The 14,211-nt window shown below is 58.9% G+C and overlaps 2 protein-coding genes across 11 annotated transcripts in view; both read left to right on the top strand.

Annotated features, from left to right (window-relative positions):
• The window catches only part of MAEA (macrophage erythroblast attacher, E3 ubiquitin ligase), a 31,200-nt gene extending 30,286 nt beyond the window's left edge, over window positions 1–914 (top strand). For all 4 annotated transcript variants that reach the window (XM_059066323.2, XM_059066324.2, XM_059066325.2 and 1 more), the window contains one exon: window positions 27–914. In XM_059066323.2, the coding sequence (XP_058922306.1) occupies window positions 27–122 (96 nt within the window). In that variant the 3' untranslated portion in view covers window positions 123–914. The remainder of the gene's footprint in view (window positions 1–26) is intronic.
• Window positions 915–7,037: 6,123 nt separating this feature from the next.
• The window catches only part of UVSSA (UV stimulated scaffold protein A), a 28,031-nt gene continuing 20,857 nt past the window's right edge, over window positions 7,038–14,211 (top strand). The window contains exons 1-6 of one of the 7 annotated variants that reach the window (XM_067036848.1): window positions 7,038–7,057; window positions 9,329–9,436; window positions 10,637–10,967; window positions 12,085–12,205; window positions 13,012–13,293; window positions 14,080–14,192. In XM_067036848.1, coding sequence (XP_066892949.1) covers window positions 9,339–9,436; window positions 10,637–10,967; window positions 12,085–12,205; window positions 13,012–13,293; window positions 14,080–14,192 — 945 coding nt within the window. In that variant the 5' untranslated portion in view covers window positions 7,038–7,057; window positions 9,329–9,338. The other 6 variants (XM_067036844.1, XM_067036845.1, XM_067036843.1 and 3 more) reach the window with 6 other exon arrangements.

Below are 14,211 nucleotides of genomic sequence, written 5' to 3'. Positions count from 1 at the left end.
TTAATGCGCTTGGTCTTTCTTTTCAGTCCCTGCTCTCTATCCGGCAGGATGATAAAGTCGTCTGCCCGAGAACCAAAGAGGTCTTCCACTTCTCCCAGGCCGAGAAGGTGTACATCATGTAGGCGGGTTGCCGCGCCCGGGCGGCTGCGGGCCCCTGCCTGCCTGCCTTTCTGTTTCTTGCGACCAAAGATCAGTGAGCAACGACAAACACTCTTGGGAAGAGAAGAAGGAAGAGTTAACAAGCTCGTACTTGATTTGGTAACAAGTCAGCTCTTCGACGCTTCTGAAGCGCTTTCACCTTTCAGAGAAACTTCTTTAAAGACTGGCCACGCGGAGGGAGGCTAGAACCTTTCACCATAGGGACTGATCCCTTCCCCGTGTTCTCACAGCTCCCTCCCTTTTGCTAATGAGGATCCCCGGGGGACAGGCTGGTCCTCGGCCGTGGCCCGGGAGCGCTGGTGGCCATGCCAGACTGACCTGCAGCGACTTGGTGCCACGAGGAACCCTGTCACTTCTCTGTAGAGCTGCTGCCAAAACGCCAGCACCGCGGGTGGGGCCGGCCTCCAGGACCTCCGCCTGCCTGCAGCCGCGCCCACGGGGCTGTGTTAGGATGTGTGTAGGCTCAGTGTCATGTCACTCGTGCCGCCTTATCTCCTGCCTGAGAATGTATCCGTGGAAATCCACTGGACCGGGGTCTGCAGAGGCCTTGCCGACGGCTCCGTAACTTTAGCTCTAAACACTATTCATTACAGAAGCCAATAGTTCAGTTGAAGTAACCACTGATGACTTTTCAAATCAAATGAACCATTGTAGTTTACATGAAACCGTATTGTAGAGGTTTGTATTCAACGCTTATTTTTGCATGTTGATGTTGATTAGCTAATAAAATGTAAACGTAAGACACGGGAATAAAAGGGTTTCTACTTCTTGTTCCGCGTGCACATCCCACCCCACCGGTGGTGTCTGCCACCTGGCCGCTGGTCCAGGCCGGGGCCCGGGTTGGCGGAGAGCTGCTCCCACGTGAGCTCCGTCCCGTAGCCCTGTCCCAGGGCCCCTTCAGCCTCACCGCTGCTCCCCGAGCAGTGCCTGGTAACTGGGGGTTCCTCTGGGGTCACTTGAGGCACCTGAAGCAGAGCGTGTCTCCTGCTGAGAAGGTGCCAGGCTGGGAGGAGGGGCCGCTGCTCAGATCTCCCCGCTGAACTTCGGCAGGGATAGCGCGGCAAGGGGCCTCAGGGTTAGGATGCGGGCGACCGCATGAGCCTCTCTGCCTAGCAGGTCGTGCCTCGGTGGAGGGGCCTCCCCCAGCCCACTGCTTCGGCCCCCTGCAGTCCAGGAGCTGCCCAGTTCCCTTTGGCAAATTCCTCTTCTTAATTCACACAGCTCTGTCACTGTGGCCAAATGGGGCTCAGAAGCAGCCGGAGTCCACTCCGGCTTGGTCGGGGCAGGGCCACCCGCTCCACCAGGTCCCCAGCGCCTGGCCCCAGGCCGTGCTCTGTGCTGCGAATCTCTGTCCCCGTCGTTCCCGCAGACATTTCCCGCTAGGACCGGCGCTGGGTTCCGTGGCTCTTGCTAACCACTCCCTCACGCCTGTTCTCTGCCATGTCGGCCGAGCCTTCTGGCTTCCTTGGCCTCCTTCCTGGCCTCACTGCTGTGCTTCCCCGACCCTTGACCCGCCCAGGCTTCTTGCTGGGTGCTGGCCGCTGTGGCTCCCGGCCTTGGGCCCAGCTCTCTGCTCCTCTGCCAGGCGCCCACACCGACCCCTGGGCCCTGGGCCCACACCCCAGAGACCACGGTCTCCAGGTCGTCGCTGTGTGCTCTGCTTAGTGGGGGCCCAGGATGGCAGCGCCGTCCGAGCAGGGTCTGCCCGTGCCCATCTGCCACCAGTCAGGCCCCGGTGCACACGTGGGCTCCCGGCTCTGCAGGGGTGCGAGGCAGAGCTGTCCGCGGGGCGCTGGGCTCCTTGCTGCCACCTGCACCCAGGGAGGGGGCAGCAGGGGTCCTCCCGGCCTGCCTTCCTGCCCTTTCCTTTCTGTAGCAGTGCACACACACGAGGATGAGTTTCTGCACGCGTGCTCGTGCGTGGGGCCCTCGGGGCTGCCCCCCGGGTTCTTCCCAGGCCAGCGTTCCAGCAGCGGTGGTTCTTGGTGAGAGTGGCTCAGCGGTTCTCAGACTTGGTGAAAACAGAACGCTACTGTCGGCTCCCTGGGTGGCCCGCCCACGGGCAGGGGCAGCTCGTGCTTTCCACCGTGTGTGGCGTCCCACCGACGTGTGGAGGGTGACTTCCCGTCCACACACTGGTGGACACTTGGTTGTTTCCAGATAAACCTGCCCCGAGCGCTCTTGTGCGTGGCTTTTGCTGAACACACACACGTGTTTTGTGGGAGGAGTGCCGGTCTTGTGTTACCTTTGCTCGACAGGCGGCTGGCCGGCATGGGCCACCCCGCTCGCACCGCCGCCAGTGCCCGGCCCTCCATGTGGACTGCATGTGCCGTTGGCCGTGAGCACCAGCTCCCTGTGGGCTTGTTTGGTTGTGAAAATGGCGTGTGTGGAGACACAGCTCTTAGGTCAACAGCTGGATGAGTTTTGCTAAATAAATGTTCACACACATGAGCCAGTGGGCCCAGGTGGCCAGCGCCCCCGGCCCCTCCAGACTGTCTGCTTGCCCTACACACAGCCATCGCCCCGTTTTTCATAACTCAGGTGAGTTCCGCCTTCACTAAAATCAAATCACGCACTGAGCTCTTGGTCCCTGACTTGTCTCACCCAGAAACTCCCCGTGGTCTCTGTGGGCCGCTGCTTCTCTACGCGCACCCAGCCTGCTGGTCCACCCCGCCCTGGACACGCGGGCGGTTCCCGGGACGTTGGCACCCCCGTCTCTGGACATTCCTTCTTCTCTCCTGGGTAAAAACCTGGAAGTAGAGTCCCTGTGTCCTGGGGTCATCACGTGTTTATCGTCGCAGCCACCAAGGACTTCCTGGAGGGGCCACACAGTCCACACCCCTCCGCTCGCCCCACCTCATTCTTTTCTATGTGTGTTTGTGCTCTGCGTTTCCTGGGCTGGGTCTGCCTCACTACCCGCTGATTGGTTAGTCATAACTCTGTCAAGCCTTCGGCCCCTTTCTCCTTGGATTACCTGTTATCTTAATTAGTAGGGATTCATTACATAGTCTGGCTCCCGACCCTTGGTCAGAAATCTGTATATATACTTCATTGACACTGTCATTTGATCAGCAGAGGTTTTAATTTTAGTGAAGTTCAATTTATCAATTTCTTCTTTTATGGTGAATGCCTTTTTGTATTCTGCGAAATATTTGCCTATCTCAACGTCACAATGATATTCTCTTATATCTTCCAGAAGATTTAGTGTTAGCTTTTATGTTTAGGTCTGTGATGCATCACAAATTAACCTGTGTGTGTGGGCTGAGGGACAGCTTGAGGATCATTTCTCCCCCGTGTGTTTATCCTGTTGCTCCAACATCAGAAGACTTTCTCCCCATCGAATGATGGTGGCTCCTTTGCTGGGAAAACCATCCCCTGACTCTCTGTCTGGGTCCACTTCTGGATGTCCTCATGCCACACTCCATCTCAGTCACTGGAACTTTAACGGAATTCTTGAAACCAGGGAGTGTGAGTCCCTTTTGTTCTACTTGTTTTCTAGGTTTTCAAGATTGTGTCAGCTGCTCTACTTCCCTTGCACCCACATGTAAATTTTAAAATCAGCTCGTAAAATTCTACCGGGGGGGGGGGCGGGGGGGAAAGTCTGCTGGGGTTTAAACTGGAATTGCGTAGAATCTCAAGATCAATTTGAGGACAGTCTTAGTCTGCTCAAGCTGGACGGCTGAGACAGGAGGATATTTCCTCACGGTCCTGGAGGTCAGAGGTCCAGGACAACGGCGCCGGCAGTTGGGTCCTAGTGAGACCCCATCCATCTGGCGCCTTCTCCCTGTGTCCTCCCAGGAGGACGCCGGTCCTGCTGCAGCAGGGCCCCGCCCTTATGACCTCATTTAACCTTAATTGCCTCCAAACAGTCACACGGAGATGTGGGTTTGGGGCGGGGATTCAGTCCATAACAGGGACTTGAAAATCGGTAGTCCTGGGTGTTCTAATCTGTGAACACAGCCTGTGTCTCCACATATTTATTCAGATCTACCTTCATTTCTCTCATTTACATTTTATAGTTTTCAGTGTACATACCTTGCACATATTTTGTTAATTTAACCCTAATTATCTCATGATCTTTAACACTACTATAAACTTAATCTTGAAATTTACCTTTCCAACATTTCCAATACGGTAACAGACAGACATAGAGTGATTGTGTATATTGACCTTGTATCCTGTGACCTTGCTAAACTCCCTCGTTAATCTTAGTAGCTTTTTGGTAAATTTTAAGGAATTTTCTATGTACACAATTGTATCATCTGTAAATAAAGACAGTTTACTTCTTTCTTCCTAATTGCATGCCTTGCTTCTCTTTTTCTTCCCTTCTTGTACCAGCCAGAGCCGCCAGCTCAGGGCTAAATAGGAGGGTGGACATCGTTGCCTTGTTTCCAATCTTGGGTGGAAAGCATTCTCTTTCACTGTTAAGGGTGATGCTTGCGGTAGGTTTTCCTGGGTGTTCTTTATCAGGTTGAGGAGGTCTCCTGAAAATTATTACCATAAACTGATGTTGAATTTTGTCAAATGTTCTTTAGTTTGTCTAAGGAAATTACCATATGATATTTCTTTATTCTGTTGTCATGGAGAATTACATTCTTCGATTTTGAGCAGTTAAACAAACCTTGTATTCCTGAGATAAATCCCACTTGGTATGTTATATTCTTAATGTATTGCTGGATTTGTTCTGCTAGGCCTTTGCTAAGCACGTCGTCTATAACGTGGTCTATTATCTTGTAATATCCGCACAACGTGTAGTGATGTGCGCTCTCGTGCCGTTGTGGGTCATTTGCTTCTCATTTGTTCCTTGATCAGTCTAGCTAGAGTCAGTTTTCTATCAATCAGAATTTCTATCAATGTTATAGATTATTACAAAGCAGCAACTTTTGGATTATTTTCCCCTGTTGTTTGACTGTTTTCTGTGTAATTGATTTCTGCTCTTTATTGTTTTCTTCCTTCCACTGATTTTGGGTTTAAGTGTTCTTCTTCCAGCTTCTTGAGGGGAAGATTAGATTACTGATTTGGGCCCTTTCATTTCTAACATAAACATCCCATACATTTTAATGTTGTTTTCATTTTCATGCAGTTCAAAACATTTTAGTTTCCCTTGTGATTTTTTCTGTGACCCATGGACTATTTAGGTGTCTGTTGGCTAATTTCCAAATACTTGGAGATTTTCCAGATATTTTTGTTATTAAACTCTGATTTAATTCTGAAGACCTTCCTGTAACATTTCTTCCACCACAGATCTGCTGATGAATTCCCTCAGCTTTTATTTGTCTGAAAATGATTTTATTTCACCTTAGTTTAGTTTTGGGGGGACATTTCACTGTACATACCATTCAAGGTTAACTGTCTTTTTTTTTTTACTGCTGCAAGGGTTTTGTTCCATTGTCTTGGAGCTTGTGTTGTTTCAGGCAAGAAATCTGCTGCTCTCTTATCTTTGCAACATGGCCTTCTCTCTCAGACCGCTTTGAAGGTGCTTCTTTGTCACTGGTTTCCCACAATTTGATTATGACGTGCCTTGAGTGGTTTTCTTCATGTTCATGCTGCTTGGGGTTTATCATCCTGAAAAATCCCATTTGGTTGTTTTACAATATCTTTTTTAGTTCTCACCACAATTCAGCTTGGTTAATTTTATTCATTGATTCAACATTCAACAAGTATGGAACACCTACTGTATGCCTGGCATCATGATACAAGACAAAGATCCCTGTTTTCATGGAGCATATGTCCTGAGAGAAGAGGAAGAAACCCAATAACCTAGTAAGAAGATTACAAGCCTGTCATCTTGTGAGTGTGAGACAAAGCACAGGTTAAGAAAGGGCAGGCCGGCCGGGGGCGGGGCCGGGGGCGGGGCCGGGCGAAGGGAGGCGAGAGGCTGCGAGAGAAAGTGCTGCGGTGGGGCGGGGATGAACTGACTTCCAGGCATGGGGTGGCTCCAGGAAGCCTGACCTGGCTGCAGGGATGAGGGGAGAGCAGGGGGAGGAGGTGGGGCGGCCAGCACAGACCTGGAAGGCCCCGTGGGCTGATAAAGGCTTTTGCTTTGCTCTGGGATAGGAGCCACTGCAGGGCCGAAGGGATGACATGATCTGACCTCAGCCTCTAGAGGGTTCCTCTGGCTGCTGCAAGGTGAATGGACCCTAGGGGTCTGAGGGCGGAGGGGGCAGAGGTGACTGCAGTGACCCGCTGGGGGGGTGGTGGCAGGGACCTGCTGGTGGCCGTGGATGACTGAAAGTGCTCGGATCCTGAATACGTTCTGAAAGTGGGCCTGTCTGTGGACTGCCGAGGCGGATGAGAGGAAGAGGGGTGCAGGGGGGCTCCAAGGTCGTTGGCCAGTGCGAGCGGAAGGACAGACGGCCATCCATCAGCTGACACCAGAGGGCGGCAGGCAGCTGGCTCAGGTGGTGTGGGCACAAGGCTGGACTGGGCCACACAAGCATCTTGCCCAACCTGGGTCCGGGCAGGGACAGCTCTTAGGAGTTGGGCCTGCACAGGGCTGAGGAGGAGCTGGAGAGAGTCGGGCCTCGTTATGTCGGGAAACAGTTACCCTGTAGCCGCAGAAGGGAAACAGCTCTTGGTTGCTTGGAGCAAACCAGAGGCCTGAGGTCTAGGCACAGAGAGGGCAGGTGGCCACTTCCTCTCTTTCTTGTGTCGTTTCTAAATTCATTTTTGTCTTTTTCCTTCTTTCTTTTCCTTTCTCTTAATAGCTACTTATTGAGATGTAATTCACAATTACATAATAATACCACAAGAGGCACCCTTTCAAAATGCACAACTCAACGTTTTAATACAGTAAGGAGGTTGGGAAACCACCACCTCTAATTCTAGGTCACGTCTGTCATCCCGAGAAAGAAACCCTGTGCCCATGTGCAGGCGCTTCCCGTCCCTTCCCTCTGCTGTGGGTTTGCCTCTTCTGGACATTTTGTCTAAGTGACATCACACATTTGCTCTTTTTGACGGCCTCCTTTCACTCAGCGTCCTGTGTTTAAGGCCCTTCGTGTTGTGGCGTCTCAGCACTTCACGCCGTTTTGAGGCTGGAGACAGGCGCCTGGTCACCGTCGGCCAGGGAGGGGCCCTGCCTGGGCTGCGCGCTAAGGCCGCGGCGCTCGCGCTCTGGGGCAGGCGGCCCCCACCCCGGGTCGCAGCCCATCCCAGCCGCCCCCTGACGTCGCTCTGGGCCGGCGCCGCGGCACTCAGAGCCCCAGTGAGGCGGGCACGAGCTGCGGAGGCCGCGGCGCTGCGGAGGGAGGGCCGGGCGCCCGGGGCCGGTGAGCGGGCGAGCGCCTCCCGAGGGCCTGGCTGCGGCGGGGGTCCGAGGACGCAGGGGCCGCCGGGGAGGGCGGCTGGGGTGCGCGGCCACCTGGCTGGGGGTGTCACCTGGCACCTGGGGTCCCCGGCCGCGTGAGGACCCAACGCCCAGCCCGGGCTGTCCCCGCCTCCGGGACGTTCGGCCACCGAGCGGGCGGGAGACGAACCAGGGAGGGTCTCCCGGGGAGGGTCCCCCGGACACAGCTCCCGGCGCTGCCATCGGACCCGGGAAGTGTAGCCGCCCAGGCGACGCTAGTGCCGACAGCGGGGGCGCCACTCCTCGGGGAGGGTTGGGGGTCTTCTGCCGAGGCCCCCAGCCCCGGGGAGCCCGCGCCCCCTCCCGGGACCCCTCCGAGCGGCGCCTGAGGAAGGGTCTCCGGCACTCCCGGAAAAATGCGCAGCGGCGCCCACCCGGGCGACCCATCGCAGGGGCGGGGCCGGGCCGGGGGACCGCAGTCCTCCCGGCGCCGACGCCGTGAACGCCGAGCTCGCACCCCTCAACCTGGCCCCGCCCCGTCTCCCCCGCGCACGCGGCTCCTTTAAGAACTTGCTGCGCCCGCCCGCCTCCTTTTTCTCGCGCGTCGCCCTCCCCGGCCGACCCTCCCCTGCCGGGAGCGCGCCTGCGTCACCGCGCAGACCTCGGCCCTGACCCCACGTCCGCGCCTCGGAGGTCGGGGCGAGCCACTGCTTGCCGAGCTCGGGGGCGCGTGACAGGAGGTGGGCGGAGCCTCTTCCGGAAGGGGCGGGCTAACTTGAGAGCAGCGGCGTCGCGGCGTAGACGCTATGCTGGCCGGGCCGACCTTCGTCCCCGCACCACCCAGGCCAGGGCGAGCCAATGACTGTCGCGATCTGGGGCATGTGACAGGGGGCGGGTCCTTCGCCGGAAGGGTGGTGTGAGGTGAGGCGAGCGGCCGGGTCGCGCGGTAGGTACGGCGGTCCTGCGCCGCCAGGCAGGCGCGACGGGGCGGGGGCGGGCGGCCGGAGGGCGAGCCCTCTCTTGGAGACGCCCCCTGCGTCCCCCGCCGTGATGCCTCTACCGCACCTCTCCCCGGACGCCCTCTCCTCAGTCCGGCCGCTCCCCGGACTTCAGGACGGGGGCGGAGTCGGCCCTGACAGGGCCGTGGGCAGCCGAGTGCTGGCGTGTGCTCGGGAGAGCGGCTCCCGCCCTGGCCGCCGAGGGTCGGCGACGATAAACGTTACTGTTGGCGGGCGCGACGGGAGAGGCTGCTCCCACCTTCCCGGCCCTTCGTTCCACTGGTGAAGCCGAGCCCTACAGCCAGTCAGGCGTCCTCGGCGCCCCAGGCTCAGGGCGACCCCGGCCCCTTCTTTCCTGCTCAAGTGCTGCGCGGGCACCCCGGCCTCCTCCTCACCCGGCCACCGGGCGACTCCCCGCGCGCAGGTCGAGTCGCAGCAGCTCGCTCCGGGTGTAGAGGCCGCCTTGTGGCCTTTGGATGGATAGTCGTGTTGGCGAGGGAAGAGGGGCGGCGGCGGTCCTGTGGGAAAGCTAACTTAACTAAGTGCCGCTTGGACCGTTCTGATGCTCGCCTTTCCGCAGTGCGTGGCCAGAGGCGGAGAACAGCCGGGGCTGCATCCTCTGCCGCGCTGGTGGGATCAGACCGTGCATCTCCAGAGCTCACGTGCTGTTGTTCTTTTTCTAATTTCCACCAAAAAGGTCTTGTTGGTCTGATTTGGAACGTCACCTTGAATTGTTGTATTTCAGCATCGGGGGTCACCTCCCAGAGGCCAGGGAGCGAGGACCCAGCCTTGCGCCTACACCCCGATGTGGAGCCCAGCAAACCTTTGCTAATGAAACCCAGAGCCTCAAAGTACTAGGTGATCACTTAGCGTGTCTGCGTTCCAGGTTTCTACATATGGATCGGGAACTTTCAGAGTTGGTGGAAGAGCTCACAACTTCAGGACAGCCCCAAGTGGATCCCGAGAAAATGAAGAAGCTGAAGAAAATTTGCAAGTACGTCGTAAGCGTTCACGTGTTAGGTGACAGCTGCCTCAGCAAGCCCGTGACAGCCCTGGGAGATCGTGGGGCTCCCCCGGGGTCCGCCCTCCCCTCCCTGTCCCCACGATCGACCCTCTGCCAGGAAAGAACCAGCAAAGGGTAATGCCCAGGACGTCTCCCCAGGGCCCTGCGGGGCCTGGTCGCGTTCTGGGTAGCGGTCCCAGGTGGGGCTGTGCGGCATGGGGGAGAACACAGCAGGGCTGTGGTTGGTGTCTGTTCTTTCCCCTGTGTGTGTGTGTGTGTGTGCGTGTGCGTGCGTGCGTGTGCATGTGTGTATATGTGTGTGTGTCCGTGTCCTTGAGCGCACGTGTGTGACTTACGGATTAGTTATTGTTGGAACAAAGGATGGGAGGAAGGTTAGAAGTCATAGCAGGTGGGCTCTGCAGGACCTGTGTATCAACACCACTCTTTGTTTTCTGCCACTGTAGAGGGCCTGTCATGCTGGGAACGTAAGCCGAGGAGAATTAGTGATTTTTCATATCCTGTATTTACAAAAGAGGAGAACTTAAGTGATCGTGTCAGTGATTTAGATTTTGATAGAAGGTCCCAGATCAGGGACCAGGCTCAGATCAGGTTTTGCTGCACACCCCAGAATCCCCCCAAACAGCAGGGTGTATGCAGGGCCGGGGATAGCCGGGAGGAGGAGCAACGAGGGGTTAGGGTGTGTGCCAGCCCCGCCAGGGCAGCTCCCAGAGGCCCACAGAGCTTTCTGGGGGTGCTGGGACGTGTGGTCTCCCCTTGGGGTGGGGTCTCTGCTACGCGAGTGCACGGCCGGCAGACCTCTACCCACGGGCCGGCAGGGTGGGGAGTCCTTCAGGCTCCGCAGGCGGTCAAGTCTGCTGTGGGCACTGGGCTGTGGACGAGCGGTCAGCTGCTGAATGAATGAATGGGCCTGGCTGGGTCTCAATAAAACTGGGCACCCATGCTGAATCTCACACGTCAGGAAGTGTTACTCTTTTGACTTGTCTTAACCAAAAAAAGGAAAAACCGTTCTTGACTTGTGGGCCAAGCAGAGATAGGCAGGGGCTGGGTGTGGCCCGCAGGCAGTAGTTTGTCCACTTTGCTCTGGAGGAAGGGCAAAGGGTGGTGGGAGGGCCTGCGTCCCCGCCACCTGTGGGTGCGTCAGGCGCCTGGTGAGGACAGCTGTGTCCCCAGGTCTTCGGAGGAGCAGCTTGGCCACACCTACCACCTGCTGATGGCCCAGCTGAGCCAGGAGCACGCCGAGGTCCGCCTCTCCGCTTTCCAGGTCCTGGACCAGCTCTTCGCCAGGTCTCACCATTTCAGGATGTTAGTCGTTTCCAACTTCCAAGAGTTTCTGGAGCTCACACTGGGCACCGACCACGAGCGGCCCCTGCCCCCACCCAGGGAGGTGGCACAGAAGCTGAGGCAGGCCGCCACCCGGGCCATCCGCGGCTGGAACGAGAAGTATGGTACAGCCTATAAGAAGCTGGCCCTGGGCTTCCACTTCTTAACGCACAACAAACAGGTGGGCAGGCCCCAAGCTGCACTGCCCCTCCCCGCGGGGAGACCTGCCTGGCCCCCGGCGGTGCTGAAGGGGGCGGGCCTCGGGCTCCCAAGGCAGGAGGAGCAGCTTTGGGGGAAGAGCCGCAGCTTGTCCCCACGTGTCGGTGGTGCTGAGCCTTTGGACCTGGTTTCTAGGAAAGATGAAAGAGAAGAAGGAGGGAGATTCAGCTGCTCACACGCAGCCCTCTCTGTGCTGGGCTCTGCGCTCGGGCTGTGCCGCGCTTTCACTGTGAGTTGCTGCCTGGGCTGCCACAGGCTCTGGCTGGCCCGGGTGGAGGGTACCTACCGGTACCGGTAGCGCCAGCCTCCCCCACGTGCCCGTGCTCCTGGCCTGCGCTGCTGCCTTTCCTGCCACTCCCTAGGGGTCCACTCGAGCATGTTCTCAGGCCCCTCAGTCCAGCCAGCAGCCTTCCTTCCCACTACTTGGAGCGAGCTTGCTGCCTGCCTGCGGCACGCGTGGGGCTGGAAGCCCTTAACGTCTTATTTTACTAGGAGACGCCGCTGGCTGTGTTCTTCCTGGGGGTTAAACATCGCAGCTGAGTGTGTCGCTGTGTGTGTTAAAAACAGGGCGTGTGAACTTGAGACACGTAGAGCTCGTGGCTGTAGCTGGCGTGGCTGCGTCTTCCTTTACGCCAGCTTTTGGTTTTTGGTTTTTTTAAGTCAGTTAGTTTATTTATTTATTTTTGGCCGCCTCGGGTCTTGCTGCGCACGGGCTTTTCTGTAGCTGCGGTGAGCGGGGGTTGCTCTTCGTTGTGGTGCGTGGACTTTTCATCGTGGTGGCTTCTCTCGTTGCGGAGCACAGGCTCTAGGCACACAGCCTTCAGTAGTTGTGGCACGCGGGCTCAGCAGTTGTGGCCTCGTGAGCTCTAGAGCGCAGGCTCAGTAGTTGTGACGCACGGGCTTAGTTACTCTGCGGCATGCGGGATCCTCCTAGCCCAGGGCTCGAACCCATGTGCCCTGCATTGGCAGGGGGATTCTTAACCACTGCGCCACCAGGGAAGCCCCCTTAGGTCTGTTTCTGATTCTTGTTTTGCTTGGGTTCACGATGGTCGGGTGTGATCTTTACGTCAACTTTTCAGGTAGATTTTCAAGATGTGGACGCTAGGACTCTGGCGGAGAGACAGCGAGCAGAGGAGAAACAGAAGCGCTTGGACAGGATCTACAAGGAGAGGTCTGAGCAGGCCGCGCGGGAGATGGAAGGTGAGCTGTGGGGACCGGGGGTGCCCCCGTGCCCGCCTGCTGCACCTTCCCAGGCAGAGCTCGGGTCTCCGCCCAGCTCTTTGTTCTCCTGTCCCAGGGCCTGGTCCCCGACAGGGGTGGGGTGGGGTGGAGTGGGGAGGCAAGTGGGCAGGCTGGCTGGGCGGAGCTGGCTCAGGTTGAGGGCTTGGGGAGGCACTCAGCCACAGACCCCAGCCATCCCCTCTGGAGGCCGGGCAGCAGGAGGCACCCTGCAGGCCGTCCACGCCTCCCCCGCAGCCCCGGCGGCCGTGCTTGAGACGTGCGCCCCGCAGTGGTCTGCTCACCCCCACCCCCCAGCTGTGGTCTTGGCGGCCTCCTCCCCAGATCCCCACCGTTGGCCAGCCCTTGCCGTGAAGGGCAGCTACGGGGGAGCGCCTGGGGAGGAGGCCTGGCCTCGGGACAGCCGCAGGGCGGGGAGGGGTGGTTGGCCCCGGGGAGAGGCCGGGAGGGTGGGAGGCGGCCAGAGCAGGACGGTGGTGGTGTGCCCCCTCGGCTGGCTGCTGTCTTCCAGAAGTATTGTCCACAGAGGGTCTCGCCGGGTGTCCATAGATGCCGCCAGGCGCCGTCGCAGCATGAGTCAGGACTGAGGGTGGGACCCAGGACGCCCTGAAGGATGGCCTTGCTGCTGCCGGCCAGGTGGTCTCTGGAGCAGGGCGCCTGCCTGCCCCTGTGGAGGCAGTGGCGGGCAGGGCGGGCAGTTGGCTGCATCCCCACCCTCGACGGCCAAGTCCTGATGGGCCCCAGTGAGCCCTGTCTCGTTCTCCCAGAAATGTCCACGGAGATCCGGAACTGCCTCACGGAGCTGGAGAGCTGCTTCCAGCTGCTGGTGCCTTTTGACCTTGAGCTGACCCCGGGGGCCGCCTTGCCCGCCATGGCCGAGGAGGCAGGCAGGGACGAGGAGCAGCCCTGCTGCAGCAAGAGCCTGGCTGTCTGCGCCCGCCACCCGGGAGCCGCGGGGCCGCCTTCGGAGGACAGCGACCCGGAAGGCTTTGTGCGGCACCACGGGCTGGGCTCCCGCGGATACACGCTCGAGGTGGAGCTCTCCTCAGGTGCGGGCTGTCCCCTTGCCAGGCCGCCTTGGCTGCGGCCCTGGGCACGGCCCTGAGCTCGGGCTTCTCGAGCTGTGGGCTCAGGGGTGACTTAGGCTTGTGGGTCCTGTGGCCCCTGCCTCGCGGCCCTCATTGCGGCACACAGGCCCGGCGGTGAGGGTGGGCCTGACGCACCAGTGACGGGGCGCCCTTGCGGAGGGCTCGGAAGGTGGCTGGGAGAAAGAAGTCATCGAGAAACAGCTTGTCACCATGTTTGTGATGATACGGGGTGCCAGGCTGGTCTCACGTGGCTCCTGCTTTCCAGCCACCGGTGGGGCAGGGGCACTGACCCCCCCCATCTGACCCCATGTGGCCCAGGCCCCTTGGGCGGGGCTGAAGGACAGCCAGGCTGCAGGAAGAGCCCTGCAAGCCCCAAGGAACCGACACCCTCTGGCCGGGGCCACGGAGGCAGGGGCGTGCTGGAGGTTGGGGTACCCGGCTGAGGCTTGCGGGCGTGGTGGAGCTCAGAAGGAGGACCCTGGGGCCCAGGGGTGGGTGCGGCTTCCATCCCGCGAATAGTGCAGGAAGGGGTCTCCCGACCGCCTGGCGTGGAGGGAGGCGTTGGGGTCAGGCTAAATGTGTCGTGGCCGAGATCGCGAGGCAGTGAGTCTCCTTAGGGAGTCAGGTTTGGGGTCCCGGGTGATGCGTGGCTGGGGCAGGGTGGGTGGCGGTGCAGGTGGCCCGTCTGGGGTGCCCGGTGACCTGCCTGGACGGTGGTCCCTCTGACGAGCCGTATGCCTGCCGCAGACAGCCTGACGGTGCACGAGGATGAGGACAACCTGGCCATCGTGCATGCGGTCCGGGACACGCTCAGGCTCGTCCAGAACAGGTTCCTGCCAGCCGTGTGCTCCTGGGTCCAGGTGGGCCGGGTGTGTGGGC

The sequence above is a fragment of the Kogia breviceps genome, chromosome 6 (assembly GCF_026419965.1).
Source record: "Kogia breviceps isolate mKogBre1 chromosome 6, mKogBre1 haplotype 1, whole genome shotgun sequence".
NCBI lineage: Eukaryota > Metazoa > Chordata > Mammalia > Artiodactyla > Physeteridae > Kogia > Kogia breviceps.
This window is presented reverse-complemented; position numbering and strand designations above follow the sequence as displayed.